The following is a 16,502-nucleotide window of genomic DNA, read 5'->3' as shown; positions in this document are numbered from 1 at the left end:
TGCTTACTGGTTAATCTGTCCCTAACTGCTGCCCTTTTGGTTAGCAGCTGAGCGCTTAACCAGTGTGCCGCCAGGGCTGTTTTTCCATAAAGATTACAGCCTGGGCAACCTAGTATATTATACGAACCGGTTGTCATGGAGTCGATTCTTACTCATGGTGACCCTATGTGTGTCAGAGTAGAACTGTGCTCCAGAGGGTTTTCAGTGACGGATCTTTGGAAAGTAGGTCGCCACGTCTTTCTTCCGAGGACTCCAACTGCCAACTTTTCGGTTAGCAGCCAAGCTTGTTAACCATTTGAACCACCCAGGACTCCTTAGTGTGTCTTAAGCATCTGTCATCTACTGTTTTTTGAACATCTGTCCTAGTCCACTGTAGATGCTCAGAAACAATTGGCCTCCTCCTTTCTCTGATGATTCTCATTCACGGCCACGTGATACCATCGGATCAGGAGTTTTAGAGCCACAAGAGAGCTGAGTGACATTTGATGCAGCCTCTCTACAGACAACTCCTCTGTTTGTCACCACATAGGTAAACCATTGACTCAGGAAATGTCTGTAATCAAGAGCCACTCTGGGCATGTTTTGGTGACATTTTAAAAGAGGGTAAAACAGAACCTTTCCTCTGACGATTGCAGGCCTCTCCAAGAAGGAGAAGAGCGGAAGTGGCTTTGACGTGGGCCACTGGGATTACGTTAAGCATAGTAGAGGGAGTGTCTGGCTGGCCCTGGGTAAGCAGCTGGGGGGTGGCACGCACTTGGCCCTGATATCTGATTCATCCCGAGTAATGGTCAGCACCAGATTTGGAGAGGAGGCAAATGAGGGAGTCAGGATCAGGAGTCCTTAAAGCTGGGAACGTAGAACAGAGGACAGACAAGGGCCAGCCTGGACCCCTGGAATCTGAACTGAGATGGGCCACAGCGCAAGCTCTGTTGCCAAATTGGGGGAACAGACAGAGGCTATAGTCAGGAAAACTGGATGGGAGGGTCAAACATGAGGGCAGGACCCGTGCAGCAAAACAGAGAGGAGGCAAGACTGGTGGGGCGATCTGGATTTGGACCCAAAGCCACGTCTCGTCATGACACTTCTTGCAGTCTCAGGATGGCCAGGCTAAGGAGCCTTGCTGACAGAGCTTCCTCCTGAGTCTGTTAGAGCCCAGGGGCAGGGATCCAGAAAAGCTTAGGAGTTAAGAGGCCAGGCTCTGGAGTCAAGAACAAGCCTGGGTTTGAATCACAGTTCTGCCATTACTAGCTATGTGACTGAGTCTAGTGACTTAACTTCTCTGAACCCCTGTGTCCTCATCTGATGGTGATTGTGAGGGTGATGGTGGTGGCAGTGAAGATGCTGATGATGATGAGGATGAAGAGGAGGAGGAGGATGCTGGTGATGGTGATGGTGGCTATCATGGTGTCTTAGTCACTTAGTGCTGCTATAACAGAAATACCACAAGTGGATGGCTTTACCAAAGAGAAATTTATTCTCTCACAGTACAGTAGGCTACAAGTCCAAATTCTGGGGGTCAGCTCCCGGGGAAGGCTTTTTCTCTGTTGGCTCTGGAGGAAGGTCCTAGCCATCAATCTTCTCTTGGTCTGGGAGCATCTCAGTGCAGGAACCTCAGGTCCAAAGGACATGCTCTGCTCCAGGCATTGCTTTCTTGGTGGTATTATGTCCCCAGCTCTCTGCTTACTTCCTTTTCCTTTTATCTCTTGAGAGATTAAAGGTGGTGCAGGCCACACCCCAGGGAAAGAAACTCCCTTTATATTGGATCAGGGATGTGACCTGGTAAGGGTGTTATAATTCCACCCTAATCCTCTTTAACATAAAATTACAATCTCAAAATGGAGGACAACCAAAAATACTGGGAATCATGGTCTAACCAAGTTAATACACACATTTTTGAGGGGACGTAATTCAATCCATGGCACATGGTAATGATGATGGTGACTATGACGGCAGTGATGATGGTGATGATGATGTTTATGATGGAATGATAGTGGTAGTGGTGATGATGATGGTGATGGTGATGATGGTTAAACTGATGAGGGGAAGGAGGTGATGATTAGGATAGTAATGTTGGCTATGATGAAGGTGATGATGATGATGAGTGTAGTTATGGTGATGATGAGGGTGGTTATGGTGATGATGAGGGTGGTTATGGTGATGATGAGGGTGGTTATGGTGATGATGAGGGTGGTTATGGTGATGAAGAGGGTGGTTATGGTGATGATGAGGGTGGTTATGGTGATGATGAGGGCGATAATGAAGACAAAGATGATGGTGATGGTGATTATGGTGGAAATAATGGTTATACTGGTAAGGAGGAGAAAGATGATAGTAATGACAGTGATAGGATATGATGGTGATGATGGCTCTGATGGTGGTTGTGGCCCTGATGAGGATCATGATAAAAGATGACAATGGTGAGAGTCTCTACTCTAGAATGAATGTGAAGAGTAGACTAGAATACTTGGCTCTGCCACTAACTGTGTGATCTTAGCAACTTAACTCTTTCTCTGACTTTTCTCATCTGTATAATGGAAAATGATAACCCTTCCTACCTCATAGGCTTGTCACATAGCGACCTCGTGCACAATAGAACGAAACACAGCGTGGTCCTGTGCCATCCTCACAATTGTTATGCTTGAGCCCATTGCTGCAGCCACTGTGTAAATCCATCTCATTGAGGGTCTTCCTCTTTTCTGCTGAACCTCTACCAAGCGTGATGTCCTTCTCCAGGGTCTGATCCCTCCTGATAACATGTCCAAAGTACAGGAGACGTAGTCTTGGCCATCCTTGCTCCTAAGAAGCACTCTGGTTGTACTTCTTCCAAGACAGATTTGTTCATTCTTTGGGCAGTCCATGGTATATTCAGTATTCTTCTCCAGCACACTTCAAAGGCATCAATTCTTCTTTGGTCTTCCTTATTCATCGTCCAACTTTCACAAGGACTAGATTAGTTAAAATACATGTTAAGTACTTAGCAGTGTGCTTGGCACATAGTAAGTGCTTGAGAAACTCTAGCTGTCATTAACAGTGTTGTTGTTGCTAGAGTCCCCTTATTGTCAGAATCATTCCTCGTTAGCCTCACCTGCTATCATTCAAAGCCCGAGTCAGCTGGAGTGACCCTGGCTCACAGGACTTTCCCTATGCCTCCCACCTCCTACTTTCCCCACTATTAAGGCTCATGTGCATTAAGGTATCCAAGCCAAGAAATCTCAACCAGTTGAAGTCAAGTTGATTCTGACGTACGGCAACCCGATGTGCGTTAGAGTAGAACTGTGCTCCATAGGGTTTTCAGTGGCTGTTTTTTTTTTTTTAATGGAGTACCAGGCCTTTCTTCCAATGCATCTCTGGGTAGACTTGAACCTCTAGCTTTTCAGTTAGCAGCTGAGTGCATTAACTACCAGGAACTCCACTAAGGTGTCCAGGGAGTCACAGTACATGGGGCTGTACCAGAAAACGGGCCTCCTGTGTTCCCAGATCTATGAAATTCGGGAAGGTGGAGAAATGAGCAAAACCCTGAAGCTACATCCACCAAGAGGGTGTGCATGTACCAGCCACCTGTGCCCACTCGGATGAGCTCACCTTCGTGCTTGACATCTGGGACTGCCTTCCCTCGTGTCGTTGGCCTGGTCACCCAAACCCCCATGGTCCTATAGAGAGTCATAAAAGTGAGCCACCAAGGTTCTGAGCACACTCAGGATCTCAGACCAAGGCCACCAGCTGGTCATTCCTGATGTCTCCCCTTTCCTCACCTCCTGTACTTTGCCTTCCAGAGACTTGGATGGAAAACCACACAAGCCACTGCCCCTTGGCGTGGAGAACGACCGCGTCTTCAACGACCTGTGGGGGAAAGGCAATGTGCCTGTCGTCCTCAACAACCCATATTCAGAGAAGGAGCAGGTAAGTGGGGGTGCCAGCCTGGCGTGATGCTCACATGGCTCCCTGACCCCTCCAGGATGTGAAGAGAGGGAAGGGAAGCCAAATCCCATGCTGTGTTGGGATGGAAACAGCCACCACGGCGGGAGAGCTTGAGGGGCTGAAGCCAGCGCTGCTCATCCTGCGAAATGGATTGTGCCTTTCCTCTTGTTTTGTTCTGTTTTATTTGTGGGCTTGCCACTTTTCAAGTTTTATTTCTGTTTTTACTAGGAAATGCATTCAAACCAAACAAAAATCAAACCAGTTGCAGCCGAGTCAATTCCGACTCATGGTGACCCCATTTCTTTCGGAGTAGACCTGTGCTTCACAGGATTTCTCCTTTCAGAGATACATTGCCAGGCCTTTCTTCTGAGGCACCTCTGGGTGGGTTCAAACTGCTAACTTGTCTGTTAGTAGTTGAGCACTTAGTCAATTCTGCCACTCAGGGACTCCAGGAAATCCATTCCCATGGTTCAAAATTTAAAACATATCAAAGATACATGGTGAAAAGTTTTACTCTCTCCCCAATCCCAGCCACACAGTTTCGCTCCTGAGAGGCAAGCAATATGAATAGCTTTTGTATGTCCTTTGTATGTCCTTTTAGCAATATTTTATGCATAGGTAGGCAAAGACACATATATTTTATTTTCACACAAATAAAGACACCCTATACATATTGTATATGTATTTTCACTTATCAGTGTATCTTGGCGGTTCATCCTGGTTAGTAGGTAAAGAGAATCCTTGTTGCTTTTTCACAGCTGTGTAATATTCCACTGTATGCTACTCCATGACTTACTTAGCCAGTCCTCCATAAACGGTCCATGGACCATTGCCAATATTTTGCTCTCGAAGTACTGTGATGAATGATATTGTACGAATAGCTCAGTTGGCACATAAGCAGGCCTACCTGGAGAATAAAATCCTAGAGGTGGAATTATTGAGTCAAAGGCCATGATGTACATTTGTAATTTTGACCGGAATTGCCAAATGGTTCACCATAGAGGTTGTCCCAGTTGCACCTGCTGAGTAGGAGACTGTCACTCCACTGTCTCGCTTTTTAGTCTGCGCCAATCTGCCAAGTTGTGTTTTGACAGCTAAGTTAATATCATTTCCTGAGAGTGTCTGGGTTTGGCTGGAGACCGACAGAGGCTTTTTCTCATCTGTCTGGGCAGATGGAGGACCTGGCCAAAGCAATTCTAGTGAAGCATGTGAATTTCCCACCCATCCTCTGTTTTGCATTGATAGGTAGGTGGAATGAGATCCTTGGGTGGTCCAGTTTAAGCTCAACTGCTAACTTATAGGTCGGTGGTTCGAACCCACCCAGTGGCACCATGGAACAAAGTCCTGGCGATCTGCTTCTGTAAAGATTTCTGCCAAGAAAACTCTATGGAGCAGTTCTACTCTGTAACACATGGGGTCACGATGAGACAGAATCAACTCAACAGCAGTGGGGTTTTTTTTTTTTTATATGGGTGGAATGACCAGTGGGAGGTCAGAATGGGGAGAATGGCTCACATCACCCAGCAAGTTATCCTCTTCCTGGGTCATCACTGTCCAACCCTGCTCCAGCCCTGGATGGCACAGGCCAGGTTGCCAAGTTCTTCCTTCTGATGTGTGATGGTCGGTACCTTTTACCAGCTTATCTAAGCGATGGCTGAAAACCTCTCCAGATAGCTTCAGGAGTGAGGATAGGACATTCCAGAGTCTGGTGGAAATTGCTTTTCTTAACTACTGGTGGTTGGCCAGGACAATGAGGACGTTAGGGATTCTGCAGTAGGTCAGACCCATGGTCGCACTGGCCAATGACTCTCTCTCTGGCAATGAAACCTGGGAATGTTTGGTGGGCAAGCACAAATGTGGACCCCTCTTTGTTGTCCTCAAAAATCAAGGCCATCCTCTGAGTATTTTGATGGTGGTGATGGTCGTTGCCATCGAGTCAGCTCCTGTGTACAACAGAATGGAATGCTGACCGATCCGGCGCCATCTTCATGACCACTCGTATGTTTGAGTCCATTGTTTCGGCTGTTGGGTCAATCTATCCTCTTCTTCAAAAACCATTCTTCAAAACCAGTGGGGTACAATTATACATTAATGACTAAATGAACAAATATGATTAAAAATTTCTTTATACATTTTTATTATTTTGGTCTTAAAAATGAATGAGTGTTTCTATAATACGAACCTTCCCAAGACAAAGAACAGAAAGAGCCAGCTTCAGGCCAGATCAGACTATAGACATGATTCGTTAGCTCTGCATCATATCATCTTAAGAGACATTTTATATTTTGAATTTATTGCCAATGTTTCAAAATTTTACGTAAATATCATATTTACAGCTTCTCTCAAAACTATGGAAGGTTTGACCACGTTGTGCCCATATTCTTATGGGGTAACAGTCGGCATGGGCTGAGTAATAGCTGTCCCCTTTAGGCAGGGTATGGGCTCTTTAGTCTGCCACAGTCCCCACCACTCCCTATTGTCTCCCTGTCCTTAAGGCCAGCGTCCATTGTCATGTATTATAACTTTAGAGCTGTTGCTTTTCTCACAGTAGTTAGGAAAATGAAATATGTTTTGTATCCCTATTATTAAGTAGAGGGGAGAGAGAGACCATCTTTCAGGAAAAATGAGAAAGATGACATTTTTCTATGAAAATGAAGAACATGCTTATATATGTTTAGTATGCAACCTAAGTGTTCTGTTTTGAAATTACCCAGCCTACCTCACTGATTTACGTCCCCTCGGAAACCCTGGTGGCGTAGTAGCTAAGAGCTACAGCTGCTAACCGAAGGGTCAGCAGTTCAGATCCACCAGGCGCTCCTTGGAAACTATGGGGCAGTTCTACTCTGTCCTATAGGGTCGCTATGAGTTGGAATCGACTCAACGGCACTGGGTTTGATTTTGGTTTGGTATTGGTCCCCTCAAGGAGCCCTGGTGGTACAGTGGTTAAGCACTCAGCTGCTAACCAAAAGGTCAGCAGTTTGAACCCACCAGCCACGCCGCAGGAACTGGGTATTAGAGTTTGTACTTCCTGGTCAGTAGTAACCCTTGAGGTCAAGAGTGTAGGAAGGAGGCAGAGGAGGCTTTGCCTGCACCAAAAGAGACACTTAAAGTCACTGCTGAAATCTGGTGATGGCAGGACTGTGGCCATTTCCTTTCATGCCACCTACCTGGGTTAGAAGGGGCAGCTTGAAAAATGTCACCTTGAACTTCAAGAATAAGGAGCGGGGCTCAGTTTGGGAATGAGGCTGAACGTGGCTAACAGGAGGACCACCTCCCATTAAGAGAGGTGTTAAGAACGCACTTTAGTCCTCTGTAATGAAAACCCCATTTATTTGGAGAAGGAGGAAGAGACTCTGGGGGTGCTGGGGAGAGGGGGAAAGACCAAATCTTTCCGGGGTTCGATAAGACTGCCAAGCAGTTCTAGATTTGGGGGCTCCTGGGAGCACAACCTGTAGACCCACAGTGCTTGAGGTTTACATCCACTCATTCATCCATTGTCAAATTCTCCATCTAGTCCCCAACCCAAAAAGATCCAGAACCCTGTGAGACCAGCCCAGCTCTGTTGTCTCAGTTCAATTTTCGAAATGCCTCTCAAAAATAGAACCAAAAGGAGGCAGAGATCCCATACTCAGTTACATTTGAGTCCCAGCTTCAGAGCTAAGAAAATAGCCCCGTTACCTCCAGCTGGAATTTCTGCTGCCACAGGGTTCAGAAATGTTTCCAAGGCTGAGGAAATTAACTAGAAAACACTGCGCCCTTCACCCTTTTCTGAAAGACTGTCTCCTATGTTTGGCTTCTCCACTATCTGCGCAAAGCTACTTTCCCCTGGAGCTCCTTGTGGCAGCTTCCTTTCCTCCTTTGTAACCCACATTCACAGCTCTTTTAAGCATTTGCGAGGAGCTTAGCATTGTTAATAACACAAAGAAGAACCTGGCCGCTACCTGCTTTCCTGAATCAGGAACAGAAAGGGCAAGTGCAGGAGCAGCTAGTCTCCATTTTCCCCAAGGACTGGACCAAAGGAAACAGGAGGCTAGACATGAGAAAGAACTTCCCAACTCAGAAGACTATACTAACTCCCTGAGGGAATGGTATGGTCTGTCCCTTTGGCCCAAAAGGGATTCCTATCTTCTTTGATGTTCTCCTTTGTCCAAATTCAAGGAAAATCAGCCATAGAGTCACCTTCTCTTCATTCAGTCTCAGAAAGCTGAGACTTTCACCTTGACCTGGTGGTCATTTCTGTTGCTAATAGTCTGGGATAGATGTGGGTGGGGCCGGTGAGACTCAGGTCCCCACTCACTAGAGCTCAGTGTGTAGATGACTTTGTGACATTCATCTATAACATCAATTTGCAAATTGTATCTAGCCTGTGCTGGTAAATCGAATGGATCAGTTCTCCTATCAGCAGATATTCACCCAGTGGCTGCCGTGCGCACAGCACCAGGGTAGGAGCGAAGATGAGCAGACATAGTCCTCCCTGCTCTGGAGGCTCGCACAGAGGGTAGGGGAGACAGGCCAGGGGCACAGCGAGGGTGAGGAGTGCCCAGGGGCACCTCTCAATTTCAAGATGAATAAACGATAACAGCCACGCATCAGCAGAAACACCTTCCCCCCTCTTGTCTGGCTTCCTCAGTCAGATGCCTTTCATATTTGTGGTGCCTGGGAATATCATTCCACATTTTATCGGGCACCCCCTTGGACTTGCTCCCGGGAACAAGAGCCCCTCTCTGCCCTGCCCCCTCACTATGCCTCTGAGACAGACGTATAGAGTGCAATTAGTACTAAAACAGACAGGGACACAAGATGCTGTGACAACATAAATGTCTCAGTAGGTATCAGGAAAGGTTTACTGGAGGAGGTGACATTTGATCTGGGTTTTGAAGAGTAAGTAGGAGTTTGCTTATAAAAAAGTGGAGGAATGGCATTATAGTAAAAGGAATAGCAGCGGCTGCTTATTGCATTTTTTTCCTGCCAAGGATCGTTATTAGATCTGTTAGGTTGTCTTTAGTGCTAATATCACCTGAGGCGCAAGTTGAGTTTTGACACCATTCTGAAGGCCCTTTAGGAGGCAATGGTGGTTCAGAGGTAGAAGTCTCACCTTCCACGCTGGAGATCCGGGTTCAATTTGTGGCCAGTGCACCTCACACACAGCCGCCACCCATCTGTCAGTGGAGGCTTGCATGTTGCTATGAAGCAGAACAGGTCTCAGAAGAGCTGCCCGGCTAAAATGGACTAGTAAGAAAGGCTGGGTGATCAACTTCTAAAAATCAGCCAGTGAAAACCCTGTGGATCGCAACAGGCCAGTCCACATCCAATCATGGGGATGGTGCAGGACTGGGCAGCGCTTCCTTCCACTGTACATGGAGTCACGGTGAGTCGGGGGCCCACATAATGGCTGGTAACAGCAACAACAAAGAATCATGTTAAGTACAAATGCTGCCCTCCTTAAATGACTGGAGGGAATGCTCTTTGTCCATTCTCCCTGCAAAATCTTGGGGCTTGAAAGAAGCCCATCTCTCCGGCCCTTCTTCACTAAGCATCTGTTTCCTTTGTTCTCCTGTGTCCCACATGGTGAGGGGTTGGGGTAGCAGGACGCCCTGCTTGGGGCAGAACATCTATTTTCAGGCCCTAATGAAGCATCAATCCAGTCCTTCGTGGGTGTAGGTGGGAAAGAGTCTAGGGCCGAGGGGAGGTGGCATTTCCATTTGGGGGTCTCCTGCTGCCCCTCTCCTAAGCTCTTCCTGATGAAGGTATCAGATAGATGACTGTTATATCGAAACCCCCCTCCCCGTGCCCACCGTCTCATCAGGAACCTGGCATTTCCTCACCCCTGGGGACACAGGGCTTGCTGGCTGCTTTCAAAATGTCAAAATCTGTTGAGAAGCTTTTCTGTCTTTCCAGGTGTGTCAGCAGCACCCCAGCTTCTCTGGAAAGCTCCAAATTAGGAGCAAGTAGGGAGTGGGTGACAGGCTTGTGGGCTATTTCTGCCCCAATCTGCAGAAAATCAAAGGTCACCAAGGCCCCTCTCTACCCCAGCACACACCAACTGGCCAGCTGGCACTAAGAGGGGGGCAGCTGGATGGGTATGGTCTGAATGAAGGCAAAGCTGTATAGGCACTGCCCTGAGCATTAGCCCAGCCTGCCAGGGAAGCCTACTAAGTCAGCCTGGCTCGTTCCATGTTAATGATGTCAGGACAAAAATAACAATAACCCTGATAGCAATACCACCATGCAGGTGTGTGACTATTTTAACTCCTGGGTGCAGTTGAACATAATATTGGGGCCAGGAGCTCAGCTCTGGGCTCAGACCAGGTTTGGGTCTCTCTTGGCTGGTGACCTTGGTCAAGCAACTAGTTAGTATCTGTGCTGAGCTTCTGTTTCTTAATAGGGGCTAATAGACTCATAGGGTTGTGGGGAGGGTGAAATGAGATCCTGTGTGAAATAATGACATCAGCCAATAGTGTTGTTGTTGTTTGCTGCCGTCCAGTCGGCCCCCACCTCATGGTGACCTCACTCATTCCCATGATTGGCTGCAGATCGTACTGTTTTGAACCATAGCGTTTTCACTGGCTGATTTTTGGAAGTAGATTGCCAGCCCTCTCTTCCTACTCTGTCTCGGTCTGGAAGCGCTGCTAAAACCTGCTCAGCATCATCACAACACACAAGCCCTGACTGACAGATAGGAAGTGCGTTGGCTGGGAATTTGAATCTGGATTTCCCACATGGGAGGTGAGAATTCTACCAATGCCACTTCACCCATAATTTAAAAAAACAAACAAGTGAAAACAGCTGCCGTCTAGTCAATTACTACTCCTGATGACTCCGTGTGTGGCAGAGTAGGACTGTGGTACACAGGGTGTTCCATGGCTGTGACCTTTTGGAAGTAGATTGTCCAGTCTTTCTTCCAAGGCACCTCTGGGTAGATTCGAACCACCAGCCTTTCAGTTAATAGCCAAGTGCTTAACCATTTGCACAACCCAGGAATTCCAAATCTGTTTTTTTTTTTTAATAATAATCGAAAAAATCTGTTGCTGCCGAGTCAATTCCGACTCATAGCCACCTTATAGGACAGGGTGGAACTGCCCCCCTAGGGTTTCCAGGGCTATAATCTTTACAGAAGCAGACTGCCACATGGTTCTTCTTCAGAGCAGCTGGGGGTTCGAACCGCTGACCTTTTGGTTAGCAACCAAGAGCTTAACCACTGCACTACTGGTGCTCCTTCAACTTGCAATAGCTAATATTAATGTTAATATTAACAATAATAGCTAGTATTCATTGAGCAATCCCAGGCCGTGTGCCAGACATTCTAGGTCCACAGTCTCATTTAATCCCCAGCCCGACCCAAAGTAGTACTATCGTTCTCATTTTTCAGATGTGCAAACTGAGGCCCAGAGTGTTCAGCAGCTTGATGAAGGTCACACAACCAGCAAGTGGTAGAAATGGGATTTGAACCCAGGCCATGGAGTCCCAGAGCCCATTCTTTATAGGGCTTGGCGTAGAATAAGTGTTCAATAAATGTTTATTATTACTGTTGCCATTATTTTTCGAATTATTATATTGATTTAAGCACGCGGCAACCCTGTGAGGCAGATAAGGCAAGAAGCACTGTCCCCATATTACAGATGAGACCCTTGTGGCCCAGAAAGGGAGAGTAACCACCCACTTGGTTTTGGTGACAAAACTGCATCTCTCTCCTTTTATAACTACATCGTCACCCTCGTCAGTCATTTGAATCAATGTATCAAGTGTTATTTACACCTCGTGCATTCCAGGCCATAGGAACACACAGAGGGAAGAGCAGTGGGGCCTGGAGTGGAAAGGCAGGAACTTAGAGGCCTAGATTCCAAGCTCAGCTCTATTGCTCGTTAACTTGGTAATTTGGAGATAGTCACTTCACCTCTTGAGTCCCTGGAAGCTGCAAACTTTTAATATGCTCAGCTGCTAACCGAAAGGTTAGAGGTTTGAATCTCCCCACAGGTGCCTCAGACCAACTTCCAAAAAACCAGCCATTGAAAACCCTGTGGAGCACAGTTCTATTCTGACACACCTGGGGGGCTCCATGAGTCAGAATCAACCAACTCAACTGGTTTTGGTCACCTCACCTCTCGAAGCCTCTATTTCCTCCTCTGAAGAATGGATTAGTGTGAGGATTCAATGAGCCAGTGTATGTCCAATGGCCCAGCCCAGATCAGGCCCCAAATAGGCATTTACTAAATGTTACTTAAAATGAAATGAAATTGAACCTGATCACTGCCTTTGAGCAGTTCACAGCCTAGCCATCATCTCACCAGATACTTGCTTCAACCTCTGGAAACTCTACTCCCAAGATAAGTTCCACACACACACATAGCAGTGATCCTGCTGTAATATTTGGGGTTTCACAGAAGTGCCCCCAGAAGTCACCCACAGGGCCCACCTAGTTGGGCTTAGTAGGCTCTCTTGGCTCCATTCTGGCCACCATCTCGGGGTGTCTGTTGATTATTTCCTTCCCTAAGCCTCTCTGTCTCTAAGCATGTGGGCAACCTCCAATGTTTTGAGGTTAATTTCTCTCTGTGGGAGGGTGCCCCAAATCCCTAGCCATAAGCTGCTATTAAACTCATTTTTGCCCCCAACTACTCAATGGGCCTGGCTTTGATCCACCTCATGTCCAGAGTTAGATACCCAGGTTGGATTTTCCCTAAAGTATCTTCAGCTCCCCTCCCTACCCCCGCCACTTTCTTGGGTTACACGTTCCCAAAGTACTCACAAGAAGGGAGCAAAGACCCCTCAAGAAAGATACTCCCTGGGAATTTCTATCGAGCAAACCTTGCTGGCGTTTCACTTCCCTCTACCTAATTTATTGCCTGCTCAGTGACCTCAGGTCTATATAGGTCACTTAGCCAAGAGATGGGTCTTCCAACTCCTGCTGCCCTTGGGGGTCAGAGCCAGGAAGGGGCCTGAACTGATGGGTGTGTGGGTTCAGCCTGGCCAGAATTTCCACATATTATGCTGTTTATTTTTAATAGTATATTCAGTGCTTTATCTCGTGTACTTTGGTCATGTTATCAGGAGGGACCAGTCCTTGGAGAAGGACATCATGCTTGGTAAAGCAGAGGATCAGCGAAAAAGAGGAAGACCCTCAATGAGATGGACTGACACAGTGGCTGCAACAACGGGCTCAAACATAACAACGATTGTGAGGATGGCGCTGGACCAGGCAGTGTTTCCTTCTGTTGTACGTGAGGTCACTATGAGCCAGAACCAACTTGATGGCACCTAACAAGAACATATTCAATGCAGGCTGTCCCGACTGTTGTCTGAAGGGAGCAATGACATTCTGTTTGAGGACTCAGGGACACCACTCTCCCTGCTTCATTCATTGCATTTCTCACCCAGTATTCAGATTCTTTCCCCTTAGAGGCCATGTTGGGGCAAAGTCATTTTTCCTCCTCTCTTTGCAAATGATTTCAGTTGCCGGAACCCCTTCCAAACAGAGATTCTCAGAGGTCCAGAGAGACCCAACCCACTTCCATTTTCTGACCTTGTTAGGTGCTGTCGAGTTGGTTCTGACTCATAGCGACCCCATGCACAACATAACAAAACACCGCCCAGTCCTGTGCCATCCTCACAATCATTGTTATGCTCGAGCCCATTGTTGCAGCCACTGTGTCAATCCATCTCATTGAGGGTCTTCCTATTTTTCGCTGACCTCTACTAAGTACGATGTCCTTCTCCAGGGACCAGTCCCTCCTGATAACATGTCCAAAGTATGTGAGACGTAGTCTCGCCATCGTCGTTTCTAATGAGCATTCTGGTTGTACTTCTTCCAAGACAGACTTGTTTGTTCTTTGGGCAGTGTGTGGTATATTCGATATTCTTCGCCAACACCACAATGCAAAGGCGTCAATTCTTCTTCGGTCTTCCTTATTCATTGTCCAGCTTTCACATGCTTATGAGGCAATTGAAAATACCATCTTGGGTCAGGCAAACCTTGGTCCTCAAGGTGACATCTTTGCTTGTCGACACTTTAAAGTGGTCTTTTGCAGCAGATTTGCCCAATGCGATGCGTCTTTTGATTTCTTGGCTGCTGCTTCCATGGGTGTTGATTGTGGATCCAAGTAAAATGAAATTCTTGACAAGACAACCTCAATCTTTTCTCCATTTATCATGATGTTACTTATTGGCCCAGTTGTGAGGATTTTCATTTTCTTTATGTTGAAGTGTAATCTATACCAAAGGCTGGGGTCTTTGATCTTCATTAGTAAGTACTTCAAGTCCTCTGAGGCAGAAAGGCTAAAACATAACTATAAAACTTGTTATGCATTTTAAATATTTATATTTACCAAGTTGATACTTTTAACAAACACACACACACAAACACAATGCAATATAATGGGGGTAGGTCTCAAGATAATTACAAGATTTATTTTAATTTATCATTTATTAAATAGCTATTTAAATTAAATCCTTGTTTGAATTGATCCATAGTGCACTTGTCAATCCTAGTCTGATGATGGAGCCGTGTTTCAAGTCGTCTGGTAACATCTTCTAGCTTGTTCTGTGACATCACTGTGACTGTGCATAAAAATTCATTTCCGGAAACATCACCAGTCTAACTTTAAGGCCCCTTATCCTCCAGTGGGAGCCCTGGTGGTGCAGTGGTTAAGAGCTCAGCTGCTAACCAAAAGGTCGGTAGTTCTAATCCACCAGCTGCTCCTTGGAAACCCTCTGTGGCAGTTCTACTCTGTCTTAAAGGGTCGCTATGAATCAGAACTGACTTGGTGGCAATGGGCTTTTTTTTTTTTTTTTATCCTCCAGTGGTCCTCTGGCCCCCCACTCCCATCCCACGATAGGTCTAACTCCTGAGCATCCCTTGCCACAATCTTCCTCTGCAGATATGGAACAAGGACTATTTCATCAGGGGGAGAAAGGAGAAGAATGAACCACTTCAAGCTCCTGTGGAATTATGGTAAAGAACAAATCATATTAGAAATAATGCTTCGAATACACTCGGTGGTGGTGCTGATGGTGGTTGCCCTGTAGTGGATTCCGACTCATGACGACCCCGTGTGTGCAGAGTAGAACTGCTCCGCAGGGTTCTCAAAGCTGTGACCTTTCAGAACCAGATCACCAAGCTTTATTTCCAAGATATGTCTGGGTGAGTTTGAACTGCCAACCTTTCAGTTAGCAGTCCAGCGCTTAACCATTCGCACCACCCAGGTACTCCTTGAATATACTACCAGGAAATTATACCGCAGTGGACTAAAAACAGCCGGTTAAGTTTTGTGTGTGTGTGAGGTAAAAACATACAACAAAATATTTTCCATATCCACATTTTTACATGTAAAATTCAGTGGTATTAATTACGTTCACCATATTATGCAATCATCCCCCATGCGTTTCCAGATTTTTCTATTACCCTTAGCAGAAACTCTGTGTTCCCTAAGAGATGACTCCACCTATTCCCCTCCCACTCAACCCTGGTAATCACTTATGAACTTTGACCTCTATACATTTGCCTAAATCAAACCCATTGCCATCGAGTCTATTCCAACTCATAGCAACCCTAAAGGACAGAGTAGAACTGCCCCATAGGGTTTCCAAGGAGCGCCTGGTGAATTCAGACTGCTAAACTTTTGGTTAGCAGCCGTAGCTCTTAACAATTATGCCACTGGGATCATACAATATTTGTCCTTTTATAACTGACTTATTTCACTCAGTATAATGTTTTCAAGATTCATCCATATCGTGGCATGTACCAGGACTTCATTTATCCCTGTAGCTGAATAATACTCCATTGTATGGATACACCACATTTTGTTTATCTGTTCATTGATGGACACTTGGATTGCTTCCACCGTTCGGCTATTGTGAATAGCGCTGCCATGAACATTAGTGTCCACATATTTGTTGACATCCCTGCTTTCAGATCTTTGGGGTATATACCTACGAGTGGACTTGCTGAGTCCTATGTATGATAATTCTATGTTTAGCTTTCCAAGGAGGCACCAAACAGTTTTCCACAGCGGCTGTACCGTTTTACAATCCCAACACTGAGGAGGGGCTGGTTAAGTTTTATAAGTAGCAGCTTTTCCATTGCATGGATGTTTGCATACTTGCTGGTTTGTGGGTCTGTGGTCCTAGACCCTGAGGTGCCATAACTCGTAACTGGGTTACGCTTGCTGCCCTGAAGAGGTGGTACCCACCCAGTGAAGGGCATAGTGTGCGGCATCTGTCCCTTGGTGTGGATGCCCCAGTGCCTGGCTCAGCCCAGCATGTTGCCTCATTGTAGGACAAGCCAAGCAGGGCAAGTCACTAGCTCCAAAAGTGCGAGAATATGACACTATGTGATACATGCAGGGTTGGGCCTTAGCTCCTAATATGTATGCTTGTCTCATAGGTACCTCCTTCCCTCCCTTGCTCTCCTGGCTTCACTGAGAGGCCTCAGACTGTGACAGCCTCTGTTTCTGGTGCTAGAAAAACCTCCCACCTCCACTTGCCCAACCCTGCTGCTCCTCACGTCCCAGCTTCTGCTAAAAGGCTCACCGTCCTCCCAGCTACGCAGGCCAGAAGCTTCCGAGTCAAAGTTGACTTCTCCTTTTCCCTCC

The 16,502-nt window shown here is 46.5% G+C and overlaps 1 protein-coding gene across 4 annotated transcripts in view; it reads left to right on the top strand.

Moving 5' to 3' along the window:
• NOS1 (nitric oxide synthase 1) overlaps positions 1–16,502 on the top strand; it is a 159,323-nt gene that overhangs the window by 71,294 nt on the left and 71,527 nt on the right. For all 4 annotated transcript variants that reach the window (XM_049865541.1, XM_049865540.1, XM_049865542.1 and 1 more), the window contains exon 3: positions 3,774–3,900. In XM_049865541.1, coding sequence (XP_049721498.1) covers positions 3,774–3,900 — 127 coding nt within the window. The remainder of the gene's footprint in view (positions 1–3,773; positions 3,901–16,502) is intronic.

Source organism: Elephas maximus, chromosome 22 (genome assembly GCF_024166365.1).
Source record: "Elephas maximus indicus isolate mEleMax1 chromosome 22, mEleMax1 primary haplotype, whole genome shotgun sequence".
In the NCBI taxonomy this organism is placed as follows: domain Eukaryota; kingdom Metazoa; phylum Chordata; class Mammalia; order Proboscidea; family Elephantidae; genus Elephas; species Elephas maximus.
This window is presented reverse-complemented; position numbering and strand designations above follow the sequence as displayed.